Below are 13298 nucleotides of genomic sequence, written 5' to 3'. Positions count from 1 at the left end.
GCCAGGAGGCAGTGCGGTGTGCTCGGGTCTGCTTTTATACCAACCAGCCTCGTCACTGACACTTCCTTCCAGAATGTCCCGTAGCATGGTCACGTGGCGATGACGTCAGGGCCGACGCAGGCAGCCAACTTCTGAGAGTGGCGACGGGCCCGCGCTATGCAGGGAGTGGGCGGGTTGCTCGCCACCAGGCGGTATTGCTAGGCGCACACCTAAGCTGATTACATAAGAACTTTATGGTATTTTACACACGCAACAGTGGTCGGGGCCCAAGTGAATTTATACGAAATACGTTTTCGGTAAGTATCACTTGCATTGTACATTTTCAAAGACTGTTAAATTTTATATAATCTGCTTTAAAAAAAGAGTGGGGTAATAACATTTGAAATATTAAATTTACAGTGAAGGGCATTCAATAACATTTTCAGTACAAAGTTTATAACAAATTCAAGGGAATAACATTAATCAAATATTAAACAATGTAGTGTTAATAATACAGTATGTTGTCGGTAAGTGTTGCCCATGTTTGTTTCGAGGGTCCCTGCCAGGTCGCACTGGCATCGTCGTGGTGACGTCACAGAAGGTTGGCAGTGTGGCTGTTGAGTGGCGCCACCGTCGCAGCACTTTATTGGTTTGGGAGTGCGGCGGGTGGGTTTTGAAACACGAGAGATTTTGAGGCGGGCACTCTGATCACTTGTTTGAGGAGCAGGAGAAGACTCTGAAGGAAGTTAAATGAATTGAAATATAAAGTAAATTATAAAATAATATTTCAATTATTTATATTTATTTCAATTGAACATTTTAACTTTTTACAACTTTTTTTACGAGCATTTTCAATCACTTGAGAGAAACAGTTACATTAATTTGTTTGTGAAAATTTTTAGACCAAAAATTTAAATGAATATTAAAACATTACTTTTGTAACGACATCGGTGAATCTAGTACACTTGTATAAAAATATTACAGTGTAATTTTTGTAATTTATTGTAATTTTTTTTTGTAAACCATAAGAAAGAACCACAACTGTAATGTTTAGTTGGTGTGTTGAGCAGCAAGCGAAGAAAGCCAAAGTAGAGTGTATCAAGAGTGACGGAAACAGCACGACAGAAATGTCCAGGAACGTGGTCGTTGGGACGTTGTTCCACTCAGCGCCGGCCGAACCTGAGGAACACGTGGTCCACGTCTTGTCGCTTGACGCCGCTGTCCAGAAGGGGGCTGTTCTCGCGTCCGACTGCAACCAGGGACACCCACACTTCCCTTTTCATGTTCCGATTACATTTTCTGCAAGTTAATGAAGACATTTTTAAATCTAACTAACTAGTTATTATTTTGTTTCTTCCCAAAAAGAAAATGTAATTTAACCGAATTTTTCTAACATTTAATCATCATTTGGTAATCCTCTTACATAATTTTTATTTCTGGTTTTAGCATGTAGAGATACATTAGATGTAGATTTAGTGGCTTTTGAAAAATGGTAGGTATTGAAATAACTCTATTAAATGTATAAATTAAAATATATATATACTTAAAATGTTTTATTCATTGAACAAAGGTGACTCTGAAAATTGAAAACAATGTTGTCTGAAGGGAAATATAACGCTGTTTTAATGTTTTTATAACACAAATTTATTTAAAATTCTAAGCTTTTTTTTTTTACGCTAACCAGGTTAAAATGGCAAAAAATACTGAAATATCTGCTCATAGTATGATTTTTAGAAGAAAAAAAATGACGGGATAATTTTTCTTGATTTTTAACTGTTGTGCCGCCAATGGCATTTTTCGGCACAATTGTAAATTTGAATTTTTACATTATTATTTTAGCAGTATTTTTGTAGCTAAAACTTAAACTCTTTCCACTCACTGCACACTTGCACTTAATCTTTGTCAGGCTAGTTCCCCAATTCGTTCCCAGCGACGTGTCTGATTTTTGCCAACCATTTCACGAGTCAGCATGCAGGCGTCTTATCTTCGCTTTGGCGCACGCTCGTCGCCTGTAATTCTCCCTGCAGCCGTGACAAGAACTGCCGTGGCCTGCAAGCTATCAGAGCAGTTCGGTTCTAAGACCCCGACTTGCGCGAGCAAGTTCAGCCATGTCCAGGACTCAGTTTCCTCAATGTCCTGGCATGTCTCCGTCTCAGTGGAGCACATTTCCCCATGCACCTCCCCTCCCTCCTGGGAATATATAAAAAAAATCATTCACTAGGCTCCATAATTTTAAATACAAACAGCTTAAATTTTAATATATTTTCAGTATTTGGTTAAAGGGACATCAACATGTTTATCCTTCTCCGATATGCTTTCTTTGGTCGGCAACTACCTTGTCTGGTTTTCTGTTAGCATTCCAGGTATCGTGTATATGGAGCACACTCATATAGACAGGTCTGACAACTTCCTATCCTTTGCCTTGGCGTGTCTCATCCGCTTATTGAAGCTTGCTGCGGCCTGCGAACTAACGGCGCTAGTAGTAGGGACCCCTTTGTTAACATTCTGTTAAATTGGAGTTTCATAATTGGTAATCCTGTCTTAATTTTTTGAAATTTTCCAGATTAGTATTAAAAAATTTTTTTTGGGTGTTTGGTAAGTGCCTAATCCGTACCAATGCCTTCAAATTTTCACGCATTTGTAAGTTAAGTTGAAGTCGTGAGAGAGAATGCCTCGCTCTTGTAATGCGCCCGGCTGTAATGAAGGTTACGGCTCAAAACCGTCATATTTCTGCTCAACCTTAAAATTTTTTAATCTCATGCATAGTAGTAAAAGGGAATCTATTTTGGTGGTTAATTATTGTTATTAATAAATCTATGTTACGATTATTATGTATATAACGTTATCTGTAAAGTAACCCACCACATGTGTTAGCATGGGTGAACATTTCGCAGAATCCATTCGTGAAAGTAAAATAAATTTTAAATTCTTAAAAATGTTTTTACATTTTTACATAAGCAAGTAATGTCTCTAAATTATAATTTTTTTTATTTTAAAATCACATTATAGACAACTTGATGATTACATAATATAAAAATAGAAATCATTCAAAGAAATATATTACATTCCATTATTATAATACTTGAATTACATGTAAACGAAGCTCTTGAAAACAAATTCTTAGTATGAGGACTTTAGTTTATAACAAAACGAATTACTGGATATAAGAAATTAAATTTTAAAATGTTTTACATTTACTTGAAGATTAAAATGTTCTTGATTTAAATACGCAGTTAAAATTGATATCATGCTTTCTTGTCGGAGATCCTAGTTTGTGATACACATTCCCAACACTCAAACTTTTAACTGACAACTGCGGCAAAGTTACAACATATAGCTATGCATTTAACCCCAAAAATGCTTAAAAATAAATAAAAAATCCTAAACTGTAACCGAAGTTTAAAACGAAAAGCTTTTTAATAAACATGCTCACTTTCATACGAAACTCCTCACTCAACTACTACTAGTTGGTTCAACTGCTTCTAGTTGTCTCAACTACTGCTAGTTGGCTCTGCTACTACTAGTTGGCTCTGCTACTTCTAGCGCCGTTAATTCGCATGCCGCCGAGGCCTCGCTAGTAGATAGAGGAAGAAGGTAAGTCGCCAGACCTATACATACGACCGTGGTATGGAGTAATGCATTAGTTCTCCTCTTCTGCTAAACAAACCTTCATGCCCACTTTTATACCCATGGGTGGAACGGGAGGTATAGCAGACATCGGGCATAGTGTGGGTGGGCTTAAGCAACAGCCACGAAAGTCATTTGAAATATTAAACAATCCTGCGAAGTGGCTAATTTCTTTTGTGCATTTATACTGCTTTGCTATTAAATTTTATAAAACAGCTTCAAATAACCCAAAAGTCAGTCCAAATACATGCCCCACAAAAAATCTACTAGGCCATAAAAACTTTTTAACATAGTATAAATATTTTCTACTATAGATGTTAAAGCCTAAAAGCCTGTTCTCTTAATCTTACTTTATAATGATATGCTTACGATTTATTGTGCAGATACCAGGATCATAATTTTTGCCTAAAATATCACCGAAAGAAAGCTTAACACAAGTATTATAACATTTAATACATGCTATATAGTTTCATGTTTGATTTCCATATTTTCTCCCCATATCTTTAGAGAAGCAAGCAACTTAGCTCATAAACAGGGAGTGTTTATAGTCTAGCAAAGGACAGGAGTTTAGTGGGCATAGCGGCAACAATACACCTCCTGCAACACTTACTACACCAGGTAAGAAAGTGAAAGAGTGGAAGCGAGCATAATGGCATCAACTCCATACTCTGCCTGCCACCCATTCTACACCAGGTATGGCGCGTGGACAAAATCAGTTGTATATTATCATCTGAATACTGCTTCCTTTACGCTGAGTAATGTAAGTGGATAAGGAGCAGTTACATAGTGGCATAATGCCATTATATTCCTGCTACTCCTTCTACACGATATTAGGTGAGAAAAGGATGGGCAGTGGGCATTGTTGCAATAATCCCATGCTCTACCTGCTATCCCTTCTATGCTGGGTAAAGAGAGTAGATGATGGGCAGTGCACATATTGAAATAAAGACCACTTTATGCCCACCACTCCATTTAGGCATCTGATGTGGAGAGGCAATGGTAATAGCATCAACAAGTCTTTTCTCTCTGCTTCTTTTTCTACAGCGGGTAGGGAGAGTGAAGGAGGGGCAGCATTCTTAGTGTAAAGGCATGTCTCTGCTTCCTTTTCTTTTCTACACTGGGAAAAGCAAATGGAGGAGGGGCAGTAAGCATAGGGGCATCCAGGTTATTCTCTGCCTGCTATTCCTTCTACACCGGGTGGATGGAAGATAGAGGACATGATAACAAGTTCATTCTAGCCCGCCACTCTTCTTACGTTTAGTTAGGCAAGTGGATGAGGTGCAGTGCATATTGGAATCAGGGCTATCCTCTTCCCATCACTATGAAAAGAGTAGGAATGACAATTGGCATAGAGCAACCAAGCCCTTCTCTGCCTGCCACACCTTCTATGCGGAGTGGGGCGAGTGGAGGAGGGACAACTGTCATAGTGGTATCAAGTTACATTATGCCTGCTATTCCTTCTACACCGGGTTAAGCGAGTGGATGGAAGATAGAGCACATAATAGCAAGACTATTCTCTGCCTGTGACTCCTACACCAGGCAGGGGAGTGAAGGAGGGGCAGAGGACACGAGGCCACAAGGAAGAGAGCGGGGGTACCGACACGGCAGGCCGGCTCGGTCGCCAGCATGTAGGTCTCCATGGCGCTGTCCAGCGGGTAGGGGAGTGGAGGAGGAGCAGAGCGCACAGTGGCCACAAGGAAGAGAGCGGGGGTACCGACACGGCAAGCCACAACGGTCGTCCAGCAGGTAGGTCTCCATGGCACTGGACAGCGGGTAGGGGAGTGGAGGAGGGGCAGAGTATACGGTGGCCACAAGGAAGAGAGCGGGGGTACCGACACGGCAAGCCACTGCGGTCGTCCAACAGGTAGGTCTCCATGGCGCTGAACAGCGGGTAGGGAGAGTGGAGGAGGGGCAGAGGGCACGGTGGCCTCAAGGAAGAGAGCGGGTGTACCGACACGGAAGGCCGGCTCGGTCGTCCAGCAGGTAGGTATCCATGGCGCTGGACAGTGGGTAGGGGAGTGGAGGAGGGGCAGAGTATACGGTGGCCACAAGGAAGAGAGCGGGGGGTACCGACACGGCAAGCCACTGCGGTCGTCCAACAGGTAGGTCTCCATGGCGCTGGACAGCGGGTAGGGGAGTGGAGGAGGGGCAGAGTATACGGTGGCCACAAGGAAGAGAGCGGGGGGTACCAACACGGCAAGCCACTGCGGTCGTCCAGCAGGTAGGTCTCCATGGCGCTGGACAGCGGGTAGGGAGAGTGGAGGAGGGGCAGAGGGCACGGTGGCCTCAAGGAAGAGAGCGAGTGTACCGACACGGAAGGCCGGCTCGGTCGTCCAGCAGGTAGGTATCCATGGCGCTGGACAGCGGGTAAGGGAGTGGAGGAGGGGCAGAGTATACGGTGGCCACAAGGAAGAGAGCGGGGGGTACCGACACGGCAAGCCACTGCGGTCGTCCAGCAGGTAGGTCTCCATGGCGCTGGACAGCGGGTAGGGAGAGTGGAGGAGGGGCAGAGGGCACGGTGGCCACAAGGAAGAGAGCGGGTGTACCGACACGGAAGGCCGGCTCGGTCGTCCAGCAGGTAGGTATCCATGGCGCTGGACAGCGGGTAGGGAGAGTGGAGGAGGGGCAGATGGCACGGTGGCCTTAAGGAAGAGAGCGGGGGTACCGTAACGGCAGGCCGGCTCGGTCGTACAGCATGTAGGTCTCCATGGCGCTGGACAGCGGGTAGGGAGAGTGGAGGAGGGGCAGAGGGCACGGTGGCCACAAGGAAGAGAGCGGGGGGTACCGATACAGCAGGCCGGCTCTGTCGTCCAGCAGGTAGGTCTCCATGGCGCTGGACAGCGGGTAGGGAGAGTGGAGGAGGGGCAGAGGGCACGGTGGCCACAAGAAAGAGAGTGGGGGTACCGACACGGCAGGCCGGCGCAGTCGTCCAGCAGGTAGGTCTCCATGGCGCTGGACAGCGGGTAGGGAGAGTGGAGGAGGGGCAGAGGGCACGGTGGCCACAAGGAAGAGAGCGGTTTGTACCGACACGGCAGCCCGGCGCGGTCATCCAGCACGTAGGTCTCCATGCCGCTGGACAACGGGTAGGGAGAGTGGAGGAGGGGCAGTAGGCACGTTGGCTACAAGGAAGAGAGCGGGAGTACCGACACGGCAGGCCGGCTCGGTCGTACAGCAGGTAGGTCTCCATGGCGCTGGACAGCGGGTAGGGAGAGTGGAGGAGGGGCAGTAGGCACGTTGGCTACAAGGAAGAGAGCGGGGGTACCGACACGGTAAGCCACTGCGGTCGTCCAACAGGTAGGTCTCCATGGTGCTGGACAGCGGGTAGGGGAGTGGAGGAGGGGCAGAGGGCACGGTGGCCACAAGTAAGTGAGCGGGTGTACCGACACGGCAGGCCGGCGCGGTCTTCCAGCAGGTAGGTCTCAATGGCGCTGGACAGCGGGTAGGGGAGTGTAGGAGGGGCAGAGGGCACGGAGGCCACAAGGAAGAGAGCGGGTGTACCGAATCGGCAGGCCGGCGCGGTCATCCAGCACGTAGGTCTCCATGCCGCTGGACAGCGGGTAGGGGAGTGGAGGAGGGGCAGAGTATACGGTGGCCACAAGGAAGAGAGCGGGGGGTACCGACACGGCAAGCCACTGCGGTCGTCCAGCAGGTAGGTCTCCATGGCGCTGGACAGCGGGTAGGGAGAGTGGAGGAGGGGCAGAGGGCACGGTGGCCACAAGGAAGAGAGCGGGTGTACCGACACGGAAGGCCGGCTCGGTCGTCCAGCAGGTCGGTCTCCATGGCGCTGGACAGCGGGTAGGGAGAGTGGAGGAGGGGCAGTAGGCACGTTGGCTACAAGGAAGAGAGCGGGGGGTACCGACACGGTAAGCCACTGCGGTCGTCCAACAGGTAGGTCTCCATGGTGCTGGACAGCGGGTAGGGGAGTGGAGGAGGGGCAGAGGGCACGGTGGCCACAAGTAAGTGAGCGGGTGTACCGACACGGCAGGCCGGCGCGGTCTTCCAGCAGGTAGGTCTCAATGGCGCTGGACAGCGGGTAGGGGAGTGTAGGAGGGGCAGAGGGCACGGAGGCCACAAGGAAGAGAGCGGGTGTACCGAATCGGCAGGCCGGCGCGGTCATCCAGCACGTAGGTCTCCATGCCGCTGGACAGCGGGTAGGGGAGTGGAGGAGGGGCAGAGTATACGGTGGCCACAAGGAAGAGAGCGGGGGTACCGACACGGCAAGCCACTGCGGTCGTCCAGCAGGTAGGTCTCCATGGCGCTGGACAGCGGGTAGGGAGAGTGGAGGAGGGGCAGAGGGCACGGTGGCCACAAGGAAGAGAGCGGGTGTACCGACACGGAAGGCCGGCTCGGTCGTCCAGCAGGTCGGTCTCCATGGCGCTGGACAGCGGGTAGGGAGAGTGGAGGAGGGGCAGTAGGCACGTTGGCTACAAGGAAGAGAGCGGGGGTACCGACACGGTAAGCCACTGCGGTCGTCCAACAGGTAGGTCTCCATGGTGCTGGACAGCGGGTAGGGGAGTGGAGGAGGGGCAGAGGGCACGGTGGCCACAAGTAAGTGAGCGGGTGTACCGACACGGCAGGCCGGCGCGGTCTTCCAGCAGGTAGGTCTCAATGGCGCTGGACAGCGGGTAGGGGAGTGTAGGAGGGGCAGAGGGCACGGAGGCCACAAGGAAGAGAGCGGGTGTACCGAATCGGCAGGCCGGCGCGGTCATCCAGCACGTAGGTCTCCATGCCGCTGGACAACGGGTAGGGAGAGTGGAGGAGGGGCAGTAGGCACGTTGGCTACAAGGAAGAGAGTGGGGGTACCGACACGGCAAGCCACTGCGGTCGTCCAGCAGGTATGTCTCCATGGCGCTGGACAGCGGGTAGGGAGAGTGGAGGAGGGGCAGTAGGCACATTGGCTACAAGGAAGAGAGCGGGGTGACCGACACGGCAAGCCACTGCGGTCGTCCAGCAGGTAGGACTCCATGGCGCTGGACAGCGGGTAGGGGAGTGGAGGAGGGGCAGAGGGCACGGTGGCCACAAGGAAGAGAGCGGGGGTACCGACACGGCAGGCCGGCGCGGTCATCCAGCACGTAGGTCTCCATGCCGCTGGACAGCGGGTAGGGAGAGTGGAGGAGGGGCAGAGGGCACGGTGGCCACAAGGAAGAGAGCGGGGGGTACCGATAGAGCAGGCCGGCTCTGTCGTCCAGCAGGTAGGTCTCCATGGTGCTGGACAGCGGGTAGGGGAGTGGAGGAGGGGCAGAGGACACGTGGCTACAAGGAAGAGAGCGGGGGTACCGACACGGCAGGCCGGCTCGGTCGTCCAGCAGGTAGGTCTCCATGGCGCTGGACAGCGGGTAGGGAGAGTGGAGGAGGGGCAGAGGGCACGGTGGCCACAAGAAAGAGAGTGGGGGTACCGACACGGCAGGCCGGCGCAGTCGTCCAGCAGGTAGGTCTCCATGGCGCTGGACAGCGGGTAGGGAGAGAGAAGGAGCAGCAGAGGGCACGGTGGCCACAAGGAAGAGAGCGGGGGTACCGACACGGCAGGCCGGCGCAGTCGTCCAGCAGGTAGGTCTCCATGGCGCTGGACAGCGGGTAGGGAGAGAGAAGGAGCAGCAGAGGGCACGGTGGCCACAAGGAAGAGAGCGGGGGTACCGACACGGTAAGCCACTGCGGTCGTCCAACAGGTAGGTCTCCATGGCGCTGGACAGCGGGTAGGGGAGTGGAGGAGGGGCAGTAGGCACGGTGGCCACAAGGAAGAGAGCGGGGGTACCGACACGGCAGGACGGCTCGGTCGTCCTGCAGGTAGGTCTCCATGGCGCTGGACAGCGGGTAGGGAGAGTGGAGGTGGGGCAGAGGGCAAAGTGGCCACAAGGAAGAGAGCGGGGGTACCGACACGGCAGCCCGGCGCGGTCATCCAGCACGTAGGTCTCCATGCCGCTGGACATCGGGTAGGGAGAGTGGAGGAGGGGCAGTAGGCACGTTGGCTACAAGGAAGAGAGCGGGAGTACCGACACGGCAGGCCGGCTCGGTCGTACAGCAGGTAGGTCTCCATGGCGCTGGACAGCGGGTAGGGAGAGTGGAGGAGGGGCAGTAGGCACGTTGGCTACAAGGAAGAGAGCGGGGGTACCGACACGGCAAGCCACTGCGGTCGTCCAGCAGGTAGGACTCCATGGCGCTGGACAGCGGGTAGGGGAGTGGAGGAGGGACAGAGGGCACGGTGGCCACAAGGAAGAGAGCGGGGGTACCGACACGGTAAGCCACTGCGGTCGTCCAACAGGTAGGTCTCCATGGTGCTGGACAGCGGGTAGGGGAGTGGAGGAGGGGCAGAGGGCACGGTGGCCACAAGGAAGTGAGCGGGTGTACCGACACGGCAGGCCGGCGCGGTCTTCTAGCAGGTAGGTCTCAATGGCGCTGGACAGAGGGTAGGGGAGTGTAGGAGGGGCAGAGGGCACGGAGGCCACAAGGAAGAGAGCGGGTGTACCGAATCGGCAGGCCGGCGCGGTCATCCAGCACGTAGGTCTCCATGCCGCTGGACAACGGGTAGGGAGAGTGGAGGAGGGGCAGTAGGCACGTTGGCTACAAGGAAGAGAGTGGGGGTACCGACACGGCAAGCCACTGCGGTCGTCCAGCAGGTATGTCTCCATGGCGCTGGACAGCGGGTAGGGAGAGTGGAGGAGGGGCAGTAGGCACGTTGGCTACAAGTAAGAGAGCGGGGGTACCGACACGGCAAGCCACTGCGGTCGTCCAGCAGGTAGGACTCCATGGCGCTGGACAGCGGGCAGGGGAGTGGAGGAGGGGCAGAGGGCACGGTGGCCACAAGGAAGAGAGCGGAGGTACCGACACGGTAAGCCACTGCGGTCGTCCAACAGGTAGGTCTCCATGGTGCTGGACAGAGGGTAGGGGAGTGGAGGAGGGGCAGAGGGCACGGAGGCCACAAGGAAGAGAGCGGGAGTACCGAATCGGCAGGCCGGCGCGGTCATCCAGCACGTAGGTCTCCATGCCGCTGGACAACGGGTAGGGAGAGTGGAGGAGGGGCAGTAGCCACGTTGGCTACAAGGAAGAGAGTGGGGGTACCGACACGGCAAGCCACTGCGGTCGTCCAGCAGGTATGTCTCCATGGCGCTGGACAGCGGGTAGGGAGAGTGGAGGAGGGGCAGTAGGCACGTTGGCTACAAGGAAGAGAGCGGGGGTACCGACACGGCAAGCCACTGCGGTCGTCCAGCAGGTAGGACTCCATGGCGCTGGACAGCGGGTAGGGGAGTGGAGAAGGGGCAGAGGGCACGGTGGCCACAAGGAAGAGAGCGGGGGTACCGACACGGCAGGCCGGCGCGGTCATCCAGCACGTAGGTCTCCATGCCGCTGGACAGCGGGTAGGGAGAGTGGAGGAGGGGCAGTAGGCACGTTGTCTACAAGGAAGAGAGCGGGTGTACCGACACGGCAGGCCGGCGCGGTCATCCAGCACGTAGGTCTCCATGCCGCTGGACAACGGGTAGGGAGAGTGGAGGAGGGGTAGTAGGCACGGAGGCCACAAGGAAGAGAGCGGGGGTACCGACACGGCAAGCCACTGCGGTCGTCCAGCAGGTAGGTCTCCATGGCGCTGGACAGCGGGTAGGGGAGTGGAGGAGGGGTAGAGGGCACGGTGGCCACAAGGAAGAGAGTGGGGGTACCGACACGGCAAGCCACTGCGGTCGTCCAGCAGGTAGGTCTCCATGGCGCTGGACAGCGGGTAGGGGAGTGGAGGAGTGGCAAAGGGCACGGAGGCCACAAGGAAGAGAGCGGGGGTACCGACACTGCAGGCCGGCGCGTTCGTCTAGCAGTTAGGACTCCATGGCGCTGTACAGCGGGTAGGGGAGTGAAGGAGGGGAAGAGGGCACGGAGGCCACAAGGAAGAGAGCGGGGGTACCGACACGGCAAGCCACTGCGGTCGTCCAGCAGGTAGGTCTCCATGGCGCTGGACAGCGGGTAGGGGAGTGGAGGAGGGGCAGAGGGCACGGTGGCCACAAGGAAGAGAGCGGGGGTACCGACACGACAAGCCACTGCGGTCGTCCAGCAGGTAGGACTCCATGGCGCTGGACAGCGGGTAGGGGAGTGGAGGAGGGGCAGAGGGCACGGTGGCCACAAGGAAGAGAGCGGGGGGTACCGACACGACAAGCCACTGCGGTCGTCCAGCAGGTAGGTCTCCATGGCGCTGGACAGCGGGTAGGGGAGTGGAGGAGGGGCAGTGGGCACGGTGGCCACAAGGAAAAGAGCGGGGGTACCGACACGGCAGGCCGGCGCGGTCATCCAGCACGTAGGTCTCCATGCCGCTGGACAGCGGGTAGGGAGAGTGGTGGAGGGGCAGTAGGCACGTTTTCTACAAGGAAGAGAGCGGGTGTACCGACAAGGCAAGCCACTGCGGTCGTCCAGCAGGTAGGTCTCCATGGCGCTGGACAGAGGGTAGGGGAGTGTGAGGAGGGGCAGAGGGCACGGTGGCCACAAGGAAGAGAGCGGGGGGTACCGACACGGCAGGCCGGCGCGGTCATCCAGCACGTAGGTCTCCATGCCGCTGGACAGCGGGTAGGGAGAGTGGTGGAGGGGCAGTAGGCACGTTTTCTACAAGGAAGAGAGCGGGTGTACCGACAAGGCAAGCCACTGCGGTCGTCCAGCAGGTAGGACTCCATGGCGCTGGACAGCGGGTAGGGGAGTGGAGGAGGGGCAGAGGGCACGGTGGCCACTAGGAAGAGAGCGGGGGTACCGACACGGTAAGCCACTGCGGTCGTCCAACAGGTAGGTCTCCATGGTGCTGGACAGCGGGTAGGGGAGTGGAGGAGGGGCAGAGGGCACGGTGGCCACAAGGAAGTGAGCGGGTGTACCGACACGGCAGGCCGGCGCGGTCTTCTAGCAGGTAGGTCTCAATGGCGCTGGACAGCGGGTAGGGGAGTGTAGGAGGGGCAGAGGGCACGGAGGCCACAAGGAAGAGAGCGGGTGTACCAAATCGGCAGGCCGGCGCGGTCATCCAGCACGTAGGTCTCCATGCCGCTGGACAACGGGTAGGGAGAGTGGAGGAGGGGCAGTAGGCACGTTGGCTACAAGGAAGAAAGTGGGGGTACCGACACGGCAAGCCACTGCGGTCGTCCAGCAGGTATGTCTCCATGGCGCTGGACAGCGGGTAGGGAGAGTGGAGGAGGGGCAGTAGGCACGTTGGCTACAAGGAAGAGAGCGGGGGGTACCGACACGGCAAGCCACTGCGGTCGTCCAGCAGGTAGGACTCCATGGCGCTGGACAGCGGGCAGGGGAGTGGAGGAGGGGCAGAGGGCACGGTGGCCACAAGGAAGAGAGCGGAGGTACCGACATGGTAAGCCACTGCGGTCGTCCAACAGGTAGGTCTCCATGGTGCTGGACAGCGGGTAGGGGAGTGGAGGAGGGGCAGAGGGCACGGTGGCCACAAGGAAGTGAGCGGGTGTACCGACACGGCAGGCCGGCGCTGTCTTCTAGCAGGTAGGTCTCAATGGCGCTGGACAGCGGGTAGGGGAGTGTAGGAGGGGCAGAGGGCACGGAGGCCACAAGGAAGAGAGCGGGAGTACCGAATCGGCAGGCCGGCGCGGTCATCCAGCACGTAGGTCTCCATGCCGCTGGACAACGGGTAGGGAGAGTGGAGGAGGGGCAGTAGCCACGTTGGCTACAAGGAAGAGAGTGGGGGTACCGACACGGCAAGCCACTGCGGTCGTCCA

At 55.0% G+C, this 13298-nt stretch overlaps 1 protein-coding gene across 1 annotated transcript in view; it reads right to left on the bottom strand.

Annotated features, from left to right (window-relative positions):
* Positions 1-764: 764 nt before the first annotated feature.
* LOC134541659 (myosuppressin) overlaps positions 765-13298 on the bottom strand; it is a 69311-nt gene continuing 56777 nt past the window's right edge. The window contains exon 3 of the mRNA XM_063385260.1: positions 765-1228. Within this exon, the coding sequence (XP_063241330.1) occupies positions 1143-1228 (86 nt within the window). The 3' untranslated portion in view covers positions 765-1142. The remainder of the gene's footprint in view (positions 1229-13298) is intronic.

This window comes from Bacillus rossius (genome assembly GCF_032445375.1).
Source record: "Bacillus rossius redtenbacheri isolate Brsri chromosome 4 unlocalized genomic scaffold, Brsri_v3 Brsri_v3_scf4_1, whole genome shotgun sequence".
Taxonomy (NCBI): domain Eukaryota; kingdom Metazoa; phylum Arthropoda; class Insecta; order Phasmatodea; family Bacillidae; genus Bacillus; species Bacillus rossius.
This window is presented reverse-complemented; position numbering and strand designations above follow the sequence as displayed.